Raw genomic sequence first — 20,545 nt, 5'->3', positions numbered from 1 at the left:
GATGAGATTTAAGAAAAATTGCAATGGAGGCTATAGTATTAATATGCAAAATCTGTGTGTGTAGAGGAGAGTGGCAGGGAGAGAACACTAACTTTGAAGAAATAATAAAGAACAAAAAAGAAAAAGGAACCAACATGTATTGGATACTAGTCTAGCTAATGAAATGTCATGTATATTCTTTAAGATAAAAATCAGCCTTAGTTTTGGTGAGGAGGCTACAGTAGCCATGAGAAGTTAACTGCTCACATTCATATAGCTAATACATGATTAGATATGCATTCAAACTCCATGACATTCCACTGTAATACCCAACCTCATAAAGGTGGGATAATGGACTAGAGATGAATTAGGAACAATACCATAGCAACAGCTTTCTGAATTTGTCAGTTTTACTGATTGTATCTTTTATACTTTTTGAACTCTGAAGAGAGTGTGTGATAGCAGTATCTGAATTTTGTGTATGTTCATTTCTGTTTTTTTTTTTTTTGTATCTGCTGGTTCTTGTTCATGTTGTGGTATTTCTTTTTGTGTTTGGTTATCTTTGTATGTATGTTTGGTTATCCCTTCATTTTGGTCAAGGAATTCTTTACTCTCTTTAGCTTTTTGGATTAAGAAATTTTTCATTCTCCATGTCTTTTTCAGTTGAGCTGATTCCACAAGTGATAGTGCTCTGGTTTCACTAAACTTTGCCAAAAACTATTACATTATACTAAAATCAAGAATCTTCATTTCTTTAAGGTTTATTTGTTTATTTGAAAAACAGAAAGTCATAGAGAAGAGATAAATACAGAGTTATCTTCTATCTATTGGTTCACCCTCTAAAGTGGCAGCAATATCCAGGGCTGCGGCCCAGCTGAAGCCAGGAGCCAACAAAAAGCAGCAGCACAATCTACTATAGCAAAGACATGGAAACAATCCAGATGTGCATTCAAAGAAAAATGGTTAAAGAAATTGTGGTATATCTATTCCATGGAATATTATTCAGTTATTAAGAAGAATGAAATTATACCACTTACAATGAGGTGGTCCCAACTAGAGACCATTATGCTCAGTGAAATGAGTCAATCACAAAAGAACAAATACCATATGTTCTCTGATACAAGGAAACCGTCATGGAAAATGTAACCCAGTCCATACTTTTTTTTTTTTTTTTTTTGGCTACATCCCATGTGTTTTGGTGTTCTTGATTTCAGTTTCATTTATTTCAAATACTTTCTTTTCTCTTGTCAAATTCATTGCTGTTTCATGGATTACATGGTATATTATGATGAACAAATAACACAGTGCATTTGTCAGAACCCATCTGTACAACAAAAAGAGTGGGCCCTAATATAAGCTTTGGGGTGTAGTTAATGATAATCCACCACAGTGTTTCATCAGTTGTAAAAAATTCATCATTACTGCAAGATGTTAGTAAAAATTGTAGGGCTGGGAACCTAGGAGTATTAATATGTAGCAACTGTGTTTTCTCTCCCTTCCTCTTTATTAGTAAAAATAAGCAATATTATGAAAGTAGGCTTAGATGACAGAATCAATTGGTAATAATCTAATATGTGTTAGGAAGCAAAGGAGTTTTAACCTGTCAATAATAAAACAATAACAAAAAAAGATGAATGATGATTACCCTTATTCGATCAGCAGGCATAGTATACATATATTGAAATATCACACCCTAGCTCAGAAATATGTGTAATTATAGTTAATTAAAACAAATAGAAGTATATTGACTTTAAAGAGATACTATTGATATCTTACTGAAAATTGGTAAATATCGACTAGATAATGTAATAAAATAATCATATGTACTCTGAAGGAGGAGAAAAATAATTTCAATGTTTCTATCTTAACTATTTGAAAATTATCGTGCTCGCTTCGGCAGCACATATACTAAAATTAAAAATTATTCTACGCTTTTTTGACTACCTATAATCATTTATGTTTCTATCTTTTTCCCTTCTTTTGCTTTTGGTTATTCACATTAGGTGTGCTAGCCCTGTCTTGGTACCCACCAGATGCAAACGATCCTAATGGACAACCTACTGATGACTTGGTGCCGACTATTTTGGATAAAGCTCATAAATATAATCTAAAGGTATTTTATTTTAATTTCAAGCTGTGTACAATTTAACATTTTGAGATAAGGTAGTAATAATTTTTGGAGTGCTTATGGAAGGACTTTAACTAAAAAACTTAAAATCCTTATTAGTACTGTGTTTTACAAAGAAGCATTTTACTTTAAGCCACATTTAAATTGTAATAGTTCAGTAATACTTGATATTTTTCTCTTATGTTTAATATTCATGGGTGTTGCCTATTTTGGCCAAAACAAAGAAGTTTTAAAGGTTGTTTCTTAAGATAAAGTGGAAATTACCAAGAAGTTAGTATGCCTAAAAGCCTTCAATGTCAAAATTCACCAAGAACAAATGGTAACATTTGATATCACATATTTGTAAAGCAATTAGAAAATAAATTCTTGCTAAAATATTTTTTTAAAAACTCAAATTCATGTTGCCTTATTTAAAATATGCACGCGTGACTTAGGTGCATGTGGAATGTAGAAAGTGAAAGTTTGACGGCAACTTTAAGATCAGTTGTCTTCTTTCCAGATTGCAAAGTGTGTTACAAGTGAGCAATTAAGCATCTTACTTTTCTCTTTCAAAAATTAGTGAATTATGGAAATAGTGATCACCACAGGGATTTATACAGCACTACGAAGGGGGATTTTTTAACTGACCAAGAAAATCCTTGAAACTCCCGATTTGTTTTTTGAAACTCCAGATTAAAAACAAAAAACCAATATCAGTCTTAATAAATACATATTGTAAGAAAAATCTTCATTCTCTGCACACAATCAAAGCAACTGGAAATTAATAACACCAAACCATTTAACATATGTTTAAATATTTAATTGTAATATAATCTAAACTTAACCTACTTAAAGAAAATATCAGAAGTGAAGTTTAAGATCTTATAAAAGTAAATACTAGTAAAATTTATTGATCAATATCAATGATACTTTGATTAGTGAAGTGGATGAAATAACTAATGAAAATAGTGTAAAAATTATGGGACAGTAGTATAGTACAATAGGATTAACCAAACACATTGCCAGTATCCTACAAGTGCACCTATTGAGCCCTGGCTGCTCTGCTTCTGAACCATCTCCCTGCTAAGGCGCTGAAAACCAGAGGAAGTTCTGGCTTTAGCCCAGCCAAACTCTCTTGACAATTGTAATGATTTGGGGAATGAACTAAGTTATGGAAAATCTCCTTCTCTTTCTCTCTCTCTCTTCCTCTCTCTGAGTCACTCTTTCACATAAATAAATAAATCTTTAAAAGTTTGCAAATAAGTAAAATAGATTTCAACAACTTCAAAATCAGTAACCTTGATAAACTAAGCATTTTTAAAAGCTTTTTTGGGAGAAGAAACCAAAATTGATGAACCATTATTAAAATTAATTTTAATGGAGAAAATGTAATATGAATAATTGAAAAGGGGATATAGTGGGGAGGGCAGCCGACCTGAATGGCGTGAAGAGAGCCTGAGGGCATCGGGAGGATAATCTGTTACTACTGTTATGGACAGGCATCCATTGAGTTCTTATTGCACAGCTGACAATTCATTGCTCACCTATGGTCCCTATCTGTGAAAAGTTCTATGAAATTTAATTAGAGTGAGACAGATATTGTGAATTCAACTGGGAATCTGCACTGTGCTAAGAAGTCCAAGGCATTTGATTTCTGTTACATCAATCATATTATATCAAGAAAGGTACCGCATATTGATACCCTGACAATAGCATAGATAAAGCCTCTGTACCACAAACCCAGTCATGGCCGTGTCCCTTGATAAAAGAAGAGATTACTTCCCATGAATTAGAGACCTATGGAATTTGTGCTTTGAGAGAAGGCAATGAGATTGAAGACAAGTACTTTGAGGCCATAATCAAACTGGTCATGCGCAAGATAATGAAACTGTTTCAGCCTTGAATGATCACACAATTCCTGTCTGAAGGTGTAGCCTAGATTGCTTCTGTCTGAAAAAAGACACACCATGTGTGTGAAATTTGTTGGAAATTTTAACTTGCTTACGCTGATGTTGAGAGCAAGTGATTACATCATTGGTAACATCTCCCAATGCTGCATATAAGGAACAGCTCTGGCCCTGGTCACAGAGATTCCCTAATGAGTTTCTATACAGTGACTACTTCAAATACCTTGGACCTGATTTTAAGCTACATGTGAATCCTTCCAATATGATTAATCAAAACACTAATGAGAATCTGTAAATGATCATATCCTGGGTGCTTGAGAAGCTAAGCATGTTGTCACAGTTTGCCTGAGGTACAAGTCTAGATTACTCCTGAAAATGCCTTCCACTGTAAAAGTGGAAATTAGGATGGAGACCACCCCAACAAGTGCACATCTGCCTGCGTATCCTTCTGATAGATGCATTGTCTGTGAAGAAGAGTCTTGAGACTGATGAGGAAGGAGAAAGTACCCACAAGCATTTTCCCAACTTAAGAAAGCCAAGAGTGAAAACAAAGTGAAAAAGATATCACAGAAAGGGAGAAAAACCAAAAAGGAGAAGTCAGAAGACAAAGGGATCAATGAGGAAGGCAACTTAGCCAGAGCCAACTTTAGCTTCTTACCAGCTTTCCAGCCTTTTTCCTTCAACCCGTCAAATTTTATTTAATATATTAGATATAAATGCTCTCAATGTCTAGGCAAGAACCAGGTCCCTGAGACCAAGGCAGCCATGCTAGGTAATTTTTTTTTTAAAGATTTTTTTTTTTAAAGATTTATTCATTTTATTACAGCCAGATATACACAGAGGAGGAGAGACAGAGAGGAAGATCTTCCGTCCGATGATTCACTCCCCAAGTGAGCCGCAACGGGCCGATTCGCGCCGATCCGAAGCCGGGAACCTGGACCTCTTCCAGGTCTCCCACGCGGGTGCAGGGTCCCAAAGCTTTGGGCTGTCCTCGACTGCTTTCCCAGGCCACAAGCAGGGAGCTGGATGGGAAGTGGAGCTGCCGGGATTAGAACCGGCGCCCATATGGGATCCCGGGGCTTTCAAGGCGAGGACTTTAGCCGCTAGACCACGCCGCCGGGCCCTAAAGATTTTTATTATTGGAAAGCCGGATATACAGAGAGGAGGAGAGGCAGAGAGGAAGATCTTCCATCCGATGTTTCACTCCCCAAGTGAGCCGCAACGGGCCGGTGCGCGCCGATCCGATGCCAGGAACCAGGAACCAGGAACCTCTTCCAGGTCTCCCACGTGGGTGCAGGGTCCCAAATCTTTGGGCCATCCTCGACTGCTTTCCCAGGCCACAAGCAGGGAGCTGGATGGGAAGTGGAGCTGCCGGGATTAGAACCGGCACCCATATGGGATCCCGGTGCGTTCAAGGCGAGGACTTTAGCTGCTAGGCTATGCCGCCGGGCCCGGTAATTTTTTTTTTAATCAAAAATCTTACCAATCATCCCTCCTCAGTGCTTAATTTTAACTCATGAGGAATTCAAGGTCTGAGTGGAAGGGAAGATTTTTGCAGCAATAACACAACATCTTGAAATGCCAGGGTATCTGTCCTGGCCATTGTAGGCACATAGAAAATGAAGCAGTGAGATCTCTGCTTCAGTCTTTCTGTCTGTCTCTATACCCCCTCCATCACGCACACATACACACGCACATGCACGGTTACTACTTTTTCAAAAAGAATTACATATATTTTTAAATGTACAATTCAGTGTAATTCTTATACTATGGGGATGGATAGACAAAGTACATTGAAAATAACATCAATAAATAGAGTAATTGTTGATATTTTATCAGAGGATATGAAATAGCAATATGACTGAAGAAATATAGATTTGATGTGAAGAATCAAACTTGTTGAAAGCCAAGTGAAATTTTTCACTTAGATATACATACAGGATTTGACAGGGTGGTGGTCCCAGAAGTTTACATATAGAAGAATAAAGTGAAATTTAAGGAAAAAACCTTTAATAACAAGCAGTGACGTTGTCTTTCTAGGAAATAGCATTTTATATGAAATGGTGAGATTTAAAATTAAACATGATGCCTGTCTCAATATGAAGGGACCAGTGAAACATGAAATGAAGTTTGAAAGCAAGCACATGGGAATTTTATATGTAACTGATGAATCGTTTAAATTCAGCTGTAAAAGAAATGTTTATCCATGATCTTTTCCGCATGATTTTGGTAGTGTTATTTTTTACATTGTCCATGCTGCTTGAACAGTAATGTTTTTGTCTAATGATGCTTTTTCTGATTGCTCTGTTGTTCAGGTTTGTCTTCAGTTATAAATACTGTATGTTTTCGTATTCTGCATTTAGATGGTAATTACACTTCATTTTAACTATTATCTGTATGCCCTAAATTCTCAGATGCTACCAGCATTTTTTTTTTAATTTTTGGACTTTTTTATTCTAAACATTTTACAGTTTATCTGTCACGATTCAACAGTATCCTCTCATTCCTGGGGATTGAGCTCTGTGTAAGATGAAGTGGATCACGATGGAAATATTTTGTTTCAAGCAGAAATAAGATAAACTGATTTTATTTAAATCTTATATTTGCTGCTTAAAATGTATTAGTTTTTGAGGAATAGAAATGAAATTCTAGAAAAAAGAGAAACAGCTAAAAATACTAACTTTTTGAACCCTTCGCATAAAACTGCAGCTTACATCTTTCAAACAAGCTGATTGTCAAGAGCTGTCACGTATCCTCAGGGCTGTTCAGTGAATTCTCATTGACAGTGGAAACTGCAGAGGCAAATCTCCAGGTCTGACCCCAATGACACTAGATAATGATTGGCTTACCTTCCACAAAGCAGGTCCAAAGCCACACATCTGTTACTGCTAAAATCTTTGGAGATGAGAGTTTACGAACATGGCTGTTGTAGTACTTTCAGGAACATTTTAAAGGCAGAGTGGAAATGTTCTGATGGATGAGGATAGGTCAATTTTTCTTGTGCTTCAAACTTCTGTGTGGCAGTTTGGGACAACAAGCCTTATCACTAATGGAGTAAATGTTGCCAGAAAATTTGATCTCTTTATATCAGATTTTATATCAGATGATCAGGAAGATTTAGAATGTGATAGCTTAGTGTGAATGTTTCATAAAATTTTATAACAACTCTCTGGCCTCCTGTTTAGGGAGTAACTGGGTGTGGTATGAGGAAGGTTAGATCCAGGGCAGTGAAATGAGCTTGTCTGGCTGAGAATCTCCGGACCCAAGTGAGTTCCTTGCTCCTTTGGCTTATCCCTGTCATTTGTGAAATGACAAGACAGAATCACAGAAGGTTTTTTTTTTATTGTTGGAATTTTCTGTGATTTCTACTTTGGTGTTGTTTAGAAAAATATCTTATTTTTGTATGATTCATTTTTTATTTGAAAGAGTTCCATTGGCAATGGGAGAGAGGAAGAACAACAAAAATCAGAGATGAAGATATCTTCCATCTGCTGATTCTTTCCCCAACAGCTGTAATGCATGAGGCTGTTCCAGCCTGCATCCAGAACTAGGGATTCCATCTGGGCCTCCCACGTGGGTGGCAAGGGCCTAGGCTTTTGGACCAGCTTCCACCGCATCCTCAGGCACAGTAGCAGGCAGCTGGATAGGACATGGGTCAGCTAGGATTTGAACCAGCTCAAGTGGCATGCTGGCATTGCAGTAAGTAGGTTAACCAGCTGTTTCACAATACCAAAATATAATAAAACATGATAAATTCAGGTTCCATAAAGAATTTAACTCTTTTCTTTTGCTTGATAATATAAGGAACACAGTTACATTTAATGACAGTGCTTTACTGGAATTCTTTAAAGACAGTGTGAAAGAATAATGATGTAAATCCAGCCTTGATAAATTGGGATTGAGAATGCACATGTGTAACCATCTATAAAATAACAATTGGTTTATTAGTAACATCATTCTAATCTGCACAGCAAGAAAATTTTCGACCCATTTCTCCCATTTAATATTGATTTCATAGCTCTTCCTTCCAGTCTTCAAAAAGCCTCTTAATTTATCAATTTTGTTTTGAAAATATTCTACAAATTATAATGCATTGATTCAGTGTCGGTCTTCATTAATGAATCACATTTTTTGCTTTGGTTTATTTTATTGTCTGTTTTCTGAGATGTTTAGCCTTTATTTTTACTCTTTTTAAGAACGGAATTTTCAGAAGATACTTTTGTCCTACAATTAACATTATTATTGCTAGGTATGTTAGTTGCAATTTCATAAGGTTTTAAATTAGTATTAGTAAATGTAATTTTGTAATTACTCTGTAATTATTAATTTGATGTATTCACTTCAACCAGGAGTCATTGTAAATTAGTGTTTCTAAAAGCATGAGCAAATAATTACAAAAAAATAACAGATGAACAAAAAATAGTGTTTCAGTTACTCACTTAGCATTACCTTTGAGCTAAACAATTTTTTATTATATTTTTTTAATATTCTTACTTAGTTACTTAGGGTACAAAGGGTCAAGGGCCTGGTGTGATGCACCCTCCGAGGGTCCTGCTCAAGCAGTTTTGATAGTTCAACAGTTCTGAATTGCCGCCCATCTTGTCGTTCTAATCACGATGAAATCTATTCAGAATCTACTGGCTGACATAGTCCCTTCATGGTTGGGGTTCTGAGATTAGCAGTTCAGTTGGAGGGATCTCCATAGAAATTTCATCTGAGGTGATCCCAGACCTGATTCATATGTGCTGGCTAGTACAGGGTCCAGCACAGTCCATCACCCCAATCGGCTTATGCATATGCTGGTTGTTTCAGTTGCTGGGTCAGTTCTGTTTCCAGCCCTGTCTTCCATGTGAACAGATGGGTGTTTTAGTCCAGCCCAATCCTGTACACTTCATACTCGACCCTCACGCAAAGCAGTGGGAGCTGCAGCCTAGTTCAGCGACCCCCATAACCCCCATCAGGCCTGCTCTCACCCTGGCTCCCATGCTTGCCAGTATGTACTTCAGACTTTTTCAGTCTCTCCCACATCCCATTTAGCTCTTATACATGTAAATGGGCATTGAAGCCTAGTTCAACCCAACCAATCCTACTATCCAGTCCACACACATACTGGCGAGTGCCTTTCTGTCTAGCCACCCCTGTCCCCGTCCTGGTTTTCGTGTTCTCCAGTGGGAGTGGTAACTCAAAAGGGAGGTGCACACTAGCTCTCTCCTAGGCCACTCCAAGTTCCGAATTATGCACTCTCCAGGTGGTTCTGGAGTTTGACAGATTAAGCTCCCAAGTGCCAGCCTCTGTTAGCTGATTCTACAGCAATGCCCAACCAACACTCACCCACTCTAATTTTTGCTTGCACCAGTCAGAACAGTCAGCCCAATCTGGCCTTTTGCTGATCTAGCTCACCTGAGGTCCACAGTTGTTGTAGCCCTGCCTGGTCTGGTCTGCCCCCATCGAAACTTGTGCTTTCCAGTGGGAGTTGTTGTCTAGCAGGGGAGCCCACATTCCCCCTGCCGCCTCTGCCCCTTCCCCCCTCCCCCCCCCCCCGGTTCTCACGTGTGCTGTTCGGGTGCTGCAACCACATCTGGTATGGCTTACCCCTCCTTGGCATTCCGTAATGTGCACTGGTTTGTGTCGCAAATGAACCCGGCCTGACTCATACTCTATTCTGGTGCTCAGATTCTCCAGTGGATGATGTGAATGGATTCAGCCTGGTCTGCCCCCCATCTATGCCAAATGTATGCCAGTGGGTATCTTCCTCTGGCCTGTTTTGGGATGGTCCCTATCATGGTTTTTGTGCTCACCTGTAGAGACTGTGTCCCGACAGGAGTTTTCCAAGCTCCTCCATCAGAATCTCCCCCTATGCCAGATCTTGCCCATACTGGTGGTTCCATGGGTCAGCCCTCATTGCTGGCCTTCAGTCCATTGCAGTTCTTGATGTTGGATGTTTCAGCCCAGCCAAGGCTTATCCATACCCAGACACTGCTCACACATGGCTCAGTAGGGACAGAGACCCAACCTAGTCCATCCTACATCTACCCAGGTTCTCCAGAGCACCAGATGGTGCTGGCATCTAGCTCGGGTCAGTGCACCCAGCTCCAGTACGCATTTGTGCCAAGGGAGATTGCAGCCATATCCAGACCAGAATGCAGCCCCCACTCCAGCCCCCACACTCTCCTGTGGAAACCTCAACCCAGCAAGTGTACACTCTCACAGCTCCCCAACCGAGTCTATTCCCAGCCCTTGATTACGCGTATGCTAGTGGTTATTCTGACCCAATTGGCTAAGACCCCCTCCTGTCTCAACCTTTGCCTTTGATGCTATGGCCTAGTATCCCTGGCTTTTGTAGACTAGTCAGTGTAAGAGCCTAGTTCGGTATGACATGTGCTCCATCCTAATTTCTATTCTTTCTTGTGAGTTGGGGTTTGCTTGGCCCTTCCTGCTCTGCCCCTTCCAGTTGCAGCCCAGCTCAACCCAAATCCTATTTTAGGATGTGCCTTTGGGTGCTGCTGCCTTGACCTGCCCAGACTGCTATCGGTTCTTTTACCCGTAAGTGATGGCAGGTGCCATGGTCACACCTAGCTCAGCCATCACCACCCCAGCTTGTGAGCTAACCTGCGACACTTGTATTTTCACAGGATTGAGCCTTCTTTCCCCCCATAGAGTTTATCCCCTGTCCGAGTTCTCTCGCGTGCTGGTTAGTGTCTTGACCTGTCAAGTGTGACCAGTCCACTATTCCACCACCCAATCAGGTATTGGTACTTAGCCTGCCAGACAGGCCCCCATCCAGAGCTTTGGTATGGACTGATGTGTGGCAGTCAGTGATGCTCTATGTTAGCAGCCCATCTCAGGATTGCTAATTGGGCTGGTTAATCAGTCTGGCTTTAATAGATCTTATGAACAAGCCCCTGCAAGCCATCAGGTCTCAGTCCCCATGATTGCCCGAAAGCTTCATGACCCATTACTGGGAATCACCTAGAATTCATCTCTCAACTGCACTAACACTGTCCTTATTCATGGGTGTCCCTAGGCAGCAATTACATATCCTAAAAACCCCAGAATTTGCTGCTGGGTGGCCAGCAGGCAGAGCCTGGCACCATTTGGTGCCCAAAGCCAAGGACTTGTTCACTGCCTTTTGGCAGTGGCTTTGGCCTGAGTTCCCAGCATTGGGTACGGCCTGGCAGGGTCACCCCCCACAGACATCACACTGGTGGGAGTTGCTTTTGCCCCCAACCCCAAGGCCTGAACCCCTCCCAAACTTGTCCTGCCACAAGATGTTAGTGGCAGGACGGATCTAGGACTTTCATCCAGTTCCCAAGTTTCCCTCATGGTGTCCTTACCCTGAGGGAAGAGCTCTCTTGGGCTTGGAGAAAGCCAAGTACTTGAGCTAAACAGTTTAGGTGGTGTTGATGGAAATGGCAAAATCATTTCTAAGAAGTCTAGTTTATCTCTTCTGTTATAGACTTGTCGGCATAATCACTCGAACAGAAGGGCAGTAGAATGTACAGCTATCATTGAGTTGATAGTACAGAGAATACGGAAATCAGGCAAGGATCCTTTCCACTCTGTCCCTCTATCCTGAACAATTACTAACATAACAATGATAAAATCTTTTGAGTGAGATGAGACAAAGATGTTTTGTGGGCTGTAACACTGTTTTGCAAATATTCTTATACTTCCCACCCTTGGGAAGAACAAGCATACAATAAAACTTCAGAAAATTTGGGACCTGCCATGGTAGCCTAGCAGCTAAAGTCCTTGCTTTGCATGCTCCAGGATGCCATATTGACCTGTTTCCCATCAAGCTCCCAGCTTGTGGCCTGGGAAAGCAGTTGAGGATGGCCCAAAGCCTTGGGACCCTGCACCCACATGGGAGACCCAGAAGAGGCTCCTGGCTCCTGGCTCTGGATTGACTCAGCTCTGTCAGTTGCAGCTACATGGGTTAATCAGCAGACAGAAGATCTTCCTCTCTGTCTCTCTTCCTCTCTGTATATCTGACTTTCCAATATAAATAAATAAATAAATCTTAAAAAAAATACTTTAGAAAGTTCATGGAAAGTAGAATTAGAAGTTAAATTTATTGTGCTACAACAAGAGAACTTGAAATTTATACATAGTTTCTAATGATATTGATTTGCAATGAAGACATTAATGCTTGATTTGGTCTTATGACCTGCTTTGAAACGTGAGAAACATGTTGCATATCAATGCTGTTCCGCTGTTCTCTTATATGAGAACATACAGCTTTTTGCCTGGGATTCAGAATTGTGTAAAACTGACTCAGACTTCACCTACAACCTGGAACAGAGCCATCCCAGCCCATCAAGATTTTATTTTCACCACGATGGTGCCCAGAAGGAGACTGATGAGACAACACTGAAAAGAGCTGCACATGTGGAATGAAGAACTTCCATAACTTCCAGATTGATACAGCTAGTTTATTGACTTGCCAAGGGTTCATTATTCATGACAATCATCCATATCATAAGAGGCCTACCAAATCAAAATCAGCTTTCCAGCCGAGCCCATTTGGTCCACCAAAGAACACATTTTAAACAAAGATCTGTCACCCCAGTATTTATGAAAAGTGGCAGGTCTGTTTGTCATTAGCAATGAAAACTGGAAGTTAGCCACAAAAACCAAGTATCGCAGTCTCTAATAGTGCTGGTGAACAACCCCCAGCCTGATCACACACTCTAGGCTGAAGAATACTCTAAGGACTTTACAGTAAATACCATTTGACTCAGCAATCCCATTCCTGCAAATATAAAAAGTGAAACCTATATATGAAAAAGCAACCTTTACTCATAGCTGCACTATCCACAGTAACAAAGACGTGGAAAGAACCCAGATGCCTTTTGAAAGAAGAATCTATGAGGACACTATAGTACATTTACTCTGTGGAAAGCTACGTATCCATTAGAATGAAATTCTGCCATTTACAAGAAAGTGGTCCCAACTGTAGACCATTACATTGAGTGAAATGAGCCAGTCCTCTAAACAAATATCATGTTTTCTCTGATAGTGAGCAACCTTCATGCAAATATTTTAATGTTACTTTAATAGATTTTTCTAAATGGAAGGGAGAAATTGTGACATGTCACAGTATTAAACTGCAAAACACTTTTATTCCAGTTTAGTAGTTAGAAATATGTGAACAGGGCCCGGCGCAGTAGCCTAGTGGCGAAAGTCCTCGCCTTGAACACGCCAGGATCCCATATGGGCTCCAGTCCTAATCCTGGCAGTTCCACTTCCCTTCCAGCTCCCTGCTTGTGTCCTGGGAAAGCAGTTGATGATGGCCCAAAACCTTGGGACCCTGCACCCGTGTGGAAGACCTGGAGGAAGTTCCTGGCTCCTGGCTTTGGATTAGTGCAACACTAGGTGTTGGGGCTCACTTGGGGAGCGAATCATCGGACGGAAGATCTTTCTCTCTGTCTCTCCCCCCCCTCTGTATATCTGCGTTTCCAATAAAGTAAATCTTTACAAAATGTGAACAAAGATGATCAATATTATGTCAGTAATGGCTTTTTAAGTTTATTGGAAAACTACTTCAATTGATCTATTCTTAACAGAAGAAGCGTACCATTTAGTTCACAGCTGTAAAAGCAAATTCATTTTGATATAGGGTATTTGTTTAGATATGGTTAATTATATATAAAAGGTTAATTATATATAAAATGGTAGATTGGAAAATACAATATTGTATCTGAAACAATTCAAATGCAACATTATACCAATATTAAAGTACCTAAATTTGCTAAAGAGCAAATATGAAAAAGATTTTTGCACAGGTGTTTACGTTATCACTGAGGATGCCACATCATAGTACTCAGTTCCAGTCTGGATTGTTTCTGGTCCAGCTTCTTGCTGATGCTCACTCTGGGAGACCCCAGATAATAGCTCACGTGTGGATTCCTGACACCCATGTGAAAATGCTAGGTGAGCGTTCCAGGTTCCCATTTACCTTCTGGCCCAGTTGTGGCTGCCATTATCATTTAAGGAGTGAACAAGCAGAGAAAGATCCCTCTCTGTTTCCATGTTGATGTGTCTCTTCAGCTTTCAAATAAAATGCAAAATCATTTGAAAGAATATTCAAAAGCTAAGAAAAGTATATATTTACAGTTATTATACATACAGTACCAACAAAATAATCCAAAAATTAATTGATCTTAATTTCTTACTGACAAAACCTTCATTTATGTAATATTGCTGTAATTTAATTCTATTAAAAACAATGATATTTACAGTGAATACCACCTTGAAAATCAGTTCTGTGAAAACTGATAGCACTGGTTAATTTAAAATAGATTTGTTTTAATTAGATACTTGAACATGAAGAAGGTTTATGTTGAAGTAGTGTAGAAGTCTCTAGTTCACATGTACTTCTTTCAGACCAAAACCTGAAATTAAGTCTCATTGACTTAATTACATGGCAATAAATATTTTAAGTGCTGTTGGTAAATCAGTAAAAGTGATACTAGAAGTGAAAATGGTCATGTTCTTTGTTTCAAAAATGTTAAAATAGTCATTTAAGTGAAATATCTGTACTATCTGAATTATCAGAAGTAATGTACAAAATAGCTTTATGTAAAAATCAGTGTAACAAAAACTATTTTAGTCATTATGATTTATTTTTCTTATGTATATCTCACTTTTAAAGATAAAAACATTAAATTTGTGCATGGTATTCAAAAATATTTTAGTTACTGCCTTCTGTGATTGAGATACATATAAATCATGTCACTAAACATTATGACAATTTTTCTATGAAGTTGTAAATATTACTTTTCAGTAGTTTTTGTAAATGATTTCAATAAAGTAGAAATTAAGTACAGATCAGTTTGTAAACTGCTATTTTAATGATAAAAAAAAAACACCTTTGTCAATTGAAGAAATTTGTTACTGATTGCATATGAAATAAACCTAGTGGTCACACATCTAGAAAAAAGTCCAGAGTTTTTGGGGTCAGTTTTTGAACTTTTCTTGAATAAAGGTATGTCTATAAGTAAAGTTTATGCCCTTATATTTTATATAGCATAAAAATGTGCTTACATTTCCATTTTCTAAGGATTAAATGTATGGAAAGAAACATTATTCAGTGGTTGGACATTTGAATTGTCAATTCTGATCATGTATATTGCTGCCTTGTAACTGTACAAACTTTAGCAAGTAAATGAAATTATTTAAACCATGATTTGATCATTTAGAAAGTAAAGGTAATGATAACTATCTTTAGTGCTTATTAACTGAATTAGTGCAAAATGATTATCATATTTTAGTAGAAGAAATTGTTAGTAAATGCTGTTACTAAGATTTGTATGGTATCTTTTATGTTCAATATAGTTTAATCATTTAATATGGTTATGGAATAGATTTTAATTTTTCCTCCAATTTAGGTTTTTGTTTGTTTCAGGTCACGTTTCATATAGAACCTTACAGCAATCGCGATGATCAGAGCATGTATAAAAATGTCAAATATATAATAGACAAGTGAGTTTCCTCAGTGTTTATAATTCATTATATATGATCCAGTAATAATTTTAGTAGTAAGAGTATGTTTAAGTTACATTTCATATTCTTGCATGATTTGTGAAATGTTCATAATAAAATTAATTTAAGCTATTATATTAATGTCACAATCATTTTGAGGAATGTTTCTGAAGTTTCTTACAATTCACTTTCACTAGGAATAAAAATTGCTCTTTTTCTTGTTTTGCAAGTTTATAAGGTCATTCATGACCTAAATTAATATTTTGAAAATCTTACAGAATTTTGTTTCTTAAATGGAGATTCAGATTATTAAATGTAAAGTACTTTTATGTTGCTGGTTACATATATAGCTTTATTTTATAAGTCTGTGCCTTAATTTATAAGTCTGATTGCAAGTAAATATTGTATTAATTGTAGTTTCATTTTGTTAAAAGATTTTACTGATGAAAGTCTGTGACAGGTGCCATACTCTCAAAAAAGAAACCTGTCAACCACAGTGGGATATTTATTTCAAAAGAAAAAGTAGTTTATGTATTCATGTAAAGAACAAAGGTCTTTTAAATCACCTTTGTCATCATTTTTTAAATTTTAATATGAGACAATTTATCCCTTGTTTGTCAGTATTTTACCCAGTACCTCATTTTTAAAATGTGAAATTAAAAAGTGCATTTTAATGATTTAATCTCTATTACTGGTGCCCCCCCCCCAAAATACCAATAAGCTAAGCCCTAATAATTACTTTGTCCAATACTTACACGGTGTTTGTGAAAAGTAACTTGCGGATATTCATTTCACTTCTACATATGTTTGTATTCTAGATACGGAAATCATTCTGCCTTTTACAGATACAAGACAAACGCTGGGAATACCCTTCCTATGTTTTATATCTATGATTCCTATATCACAAAGCCTGAAAAATGGATCAATCTGTTAACCCCTTCCGGTGCTCACAGTGTTCGCAATTCTCCTTATGATGGTTTATTTATTGCACTTCTGGTAGAGGAAAAACATAAATATGATATTATTCGAAGTGGTTTTGATGGAATTTACACCTACTTTGCCACAAATGGCTTTACTTATGGCTCATCACATCAGAACTGGGCCAAACTAAAACTCTTCTGTGACAGATATAATTTAATGTTCATCCCAAGCGTGGGTCCAGGTTACATAGACACTAGCATCCGTCCATGGAATACTCAAAACACTCGAAATAGAATCAATGGGAAATATTATGAAGTTTCTATGACTGCTGCAATTCAGGCTCAACCCAGTTTAATTTCCATTACATCTTTTAATGAGTGGCATGAAGGAACTCAGATTGAAAAAGCTGTTCCCAAAAGAACCAGCAATACAGTATACCTAGATTACCGACCTCACAAACCAGGTCTTTATCTGGAATTAACTCGCAAGTGGTCTGAAAGATACAGTAAAGAAAGAGCAACTTATACTAAGATGTTTGATGCATATTGATGCATTGCGTAAAGATTCCTTTTTATCAGTATCCCATAATTTAAATAAGGGCTTTTTTGGTTTTGAATTATGGGGAAAACCTGTCCAAATCAATATACACTGTTTCTGTTATTCTTTCATATAAATGCCATTTTAAGATTTGTTGGTTGTTGCTACTCTTTACAATATTGCACTAAGAAAATATCTGAGATAAAAACTGTACAAATAACATTCCTTGTGGTGTAATTTCCTGTGTTCCTAACTGAAATTAAAATTGTAGTTCAATGACTGTCATTCCACTATAGATAAATGCCTTTGTTCCATAAAGGGGTTAGCACACAGTTAAACCAAATGTGCATACTGGGCCTAAAGAACTCATAACATATGGCTATTACACATGCATTTAAAAAAATGTGGTTTTTTTTCGATGACTCAAACAACATAATTATATTGATATTCGGACTGAATAACTCTAAAATGATGCCATTTTTAAGAATAATAAAACTACTGTTACTCTGATTTTTACTGTGAATCAGGAACACAATAAAAATCTGTCTTTGTTTTTAATTATGTAAGCTAAGTCTTCAGGAAGGTGTACTTTCTGCAGCATAACCCGTACCGTCATTGCAGATTCAGGGTTACATACAGCTGGCCACATGTTTTCCATGATTACTATTTCTACATTCTCATGATACATTACAAATTTCAGAAGGTTTGGGAAGTACCTCAATAAAAGTTAATGATTGCGTCTCAATTGTTAGGGAAACAGTTGCTTCATAATTGTTATAAATATACAATATTTCAAATATGTATCATTTCTAAGGTAACATAGCATTTTAATGTATTATTACTTTGATTTTCATATCTTTAATGCTAACTACAGACCAGCTATCAACTAAAATTGTTTCTACAATTGGATTATCTTTTTGGATTTTATTATAACCAAAAGTAGCCAAAACAGTCAGATTTTAGAGATGTGGAAATAAAAAGCACTTGTTATTTACTTAAAATTGCTGAAGAACTTTAAATTCCCATACACATAATATCCTTGATTTAAATGTTATATTTTACACACCTTTTAGATTCAGATGCTTGTGATCAATAACTGTTTGCTGCATTTTGACAGTCAAATTGTTCACTTGTATGTTAAAAATTGCTTTATAAACTAATAAAATTTATTCTATTAATAGTTATGTAGAACTATAACTGCAGCAAAAATCTAATATATAGTTACATCATTTTTTATTTATAATATAGTTAATTCTGTTAAGAGTAATAGGCAGTATGACACAAAACACATAAATTTTCAGAGTATGAAAACATTAATTTAGAAAGGATTTCCAGTAAATTTATCATTAAATAGCCATTAGATGATAAAATGACTTTTTTTTTAAAAGATTTATTATTATTGGAAAGCCGGATATACAGAAAGGAGGAGAGTCAGAGAGGAAAATCTTCCATCCGATGTTTCACTCCCCAAGTGAGCCGCGACGGGCCGGTGTGTGCCGATCCGAAGCCGGGAACCAGGAACCTCTTCTGGGTCTCCCACGCGGGTGCAGGGTCCCAAAGCTTTGGGCCGTCCTCAATTGCTTTCCCAGGCCACAAGCAGGGAGCTGGATGGGAAGTGGAGCTGCCGGGATTAGAACCGGCACCCATATGGGATCCCGGGGCTTTCAAGGCGAGGACTTTAGCCGCTGGGCCACAGCGCTGGGCCCCAGATAAAATGACTTTTAAAATGGATTGAAATAAAATGCAATTCAATTTCAGTAATATTAGCTTTATTTATTTCCTAAGACTTCATCATCTTTCAAAGAACAATCAAGCCATAGACTGTTAGTGCAAATAGTAATAATACTGTTATATAAGAAATAAGTGTGAACCAATGTAATGGCATGATAGCCATAGATTTTTGCATAAAGAACTTACAAATAGAAAATGAATTTTTTTCTTAGATCCAGTTAACTACTGTGTATTTTTAAGGGTCAATTATGCTGGCATATAAATTGTGAATTTTTTCTTTTATCAGTTAGCCATACCTATGTTATTTTAGGAATATGTCATACCTAGCAACCAGTTACACTATATTTAATTAAAGTTTTGTGAGAAATATCTTCTAAAAGAGGAATTTCCATTATTACTTTTGTTTTGTACTTGAATCACTGTGGAAAAAAATACAAATTATTTAAATACTTCTGAGAGTTAGAGGCAGTTATATCTTTGAGAAACAAAAAAGCATCAGGAAGACTTCAGTGTGGATACCCACCACATTCTATCTGATGTCCATTGTTGACATAGCTAAACCACTACTTCATGCTTCTGTTACAGTTCTCCAAGTCATTCATCCAATTAGCAAAGTAGCAGATCTCAAAATAAGATAAAGCAGATTCCGTCTTCACTGGGAAGGTTTATCCTCAAGGAAAAAATATTTGGTATCTGGTCTCATAAAGGTTTACTAGTTTATAATTCTTAAAATGTATTTTCTCCTGTTTGAAGTAAAATCATTGCATTTGTATCTTTTCATTCATGTGTTTATTTCTCAGTTTCGAGCCAAGATAGAAACTATTGACAATAAATATGTACTGAACAAATATGTACAGAGTTTTTTATTTTGTTTTTGTTTCTTTTAGCTTTTTATGCTCCAAACAGTACCAGTTGAGAATTATTTAGGTTGTGTTAGGTACACAATTGATGTGGCCATGTTTAAAGTATGTGGGGAAACTAACAGGTTATGTGCAGACACTCCACCATTTTATAGAAGGGATTTGGGAAGCTGTGTTTGAACTTTCTTACTTCTTAGTAATAAAATAAAAGTCTTCCTCAGGTATTCTTTACAGCTGCCGTTACCATTTGACTTGAAATAGATAGTTCATGTTATGTTCTGAAATAAAGGTAATCTTAGCTTTAGAACACCTTTTAATCAATAAGTTAAAATATCTGCTAAAACACAGTGATATCTGCAATGAATGAATTTTAGTGAAATTTTATGTTGTTTTTAAGGTTTAATTATTTTAATTGTTTTGACTGTATAAAGACCTATTTATTGCTCTTTCAATGGAGGTTGTCAAACTTCTGTCACTAATGTTCATCTGAGTTGGATGTTTACTCTTTTCCGTCTCACTTTGTAGTTGTACCCTTTTAAAAGTGATACTTTTGTTATACAGATTAAATTTTCATCTAATAAAAGCATATGTAAATAAGACGTCTCCAAAATTTTAAAATCTATTCATTTCCTTTTGTGAAACATGATGATTTGCTGATTACTTGATGAAATGTAGTGTCCAATCAACATTGTTTATATTTTGCCATTTTAACATATGCATCATTTTCAAAGTAGATATCTTCATACAGAGTTTAAAACTTAGAGTGAGAGGTTACTAATGTACTGTTTCTCTCCCTGATTGACAACTACTACGACCCCAGTCCAGACCAAAACTAAGAGGCTTGGAGTTAATCTAGGTCTCCCAGGTGTATGGTACCCAGTCTCAATTATTTGAACCATCACCTGATCTGTACTAGGGCACATAACAGCAAGAATGTGGAATCAAGAATAGAGCTAGAATTTGCAACATGGCATTCCAAAATGAGATACAAACATTCAAAGCAGCATTTTAACCACAAT

At 37.1% G+C, this 20,545-nt stretch overlaps 1 protein-coding gene across 3 annotated transcripts in view; it reads left to right on the top strand.

The window, feature by feature from the left end:
- Positions 1-17,535, top strand: part of MANEA (mannosidase endo-alpha) — a 31,911-nt gene extending 14,376 nt beyond the window's left edge. For all 3 annotated transcript variants that reach the window (XM_004580524.4, XM_058660717.1, XM_058660708.1), the window contains 3 exons: positions 1,983-2,092; positions 15,401-15,477; positions 16,296-17,535. In XM_004580524.4, coding sequence (XP_004580581.2) covers positions 1,983-2,092; positions 15,401-15,477; positions 16,296-16,947 — 839 coding nt within the window. In that variant the 3' untranslated portion in view covers positions 16,948-17,535. The remainder of the gene's footprint in view (positions 1-1,982; positions 2,093-15,400; positions 15,478-16,295) is intronic.
- The last annotated feature ends 3,010 nt before the right edge of the window (positions 17,536-20,545 follow it).

Source organism: Ochotona princeps, chromosome 1 (assembly GCF_030435755.1).
Source record: "Ochotona princeps isolate mOchPri1 chromosome 1, mOchPri1.hap1, whole genome shotgun sequence".
In the NCBI taxonomy this organism is placed as follows: Eukaryota; Metazoa; Chordata; class Mammalia; order Lagomorpha; family Ochotonidae; genus Ochotona; species Ochotona princeps.
The sequence above is the reverse complement of the archived record's forward strand: the minus strand, read 5'-3'. Positions and strand labels throughout refer to the sequence as shown.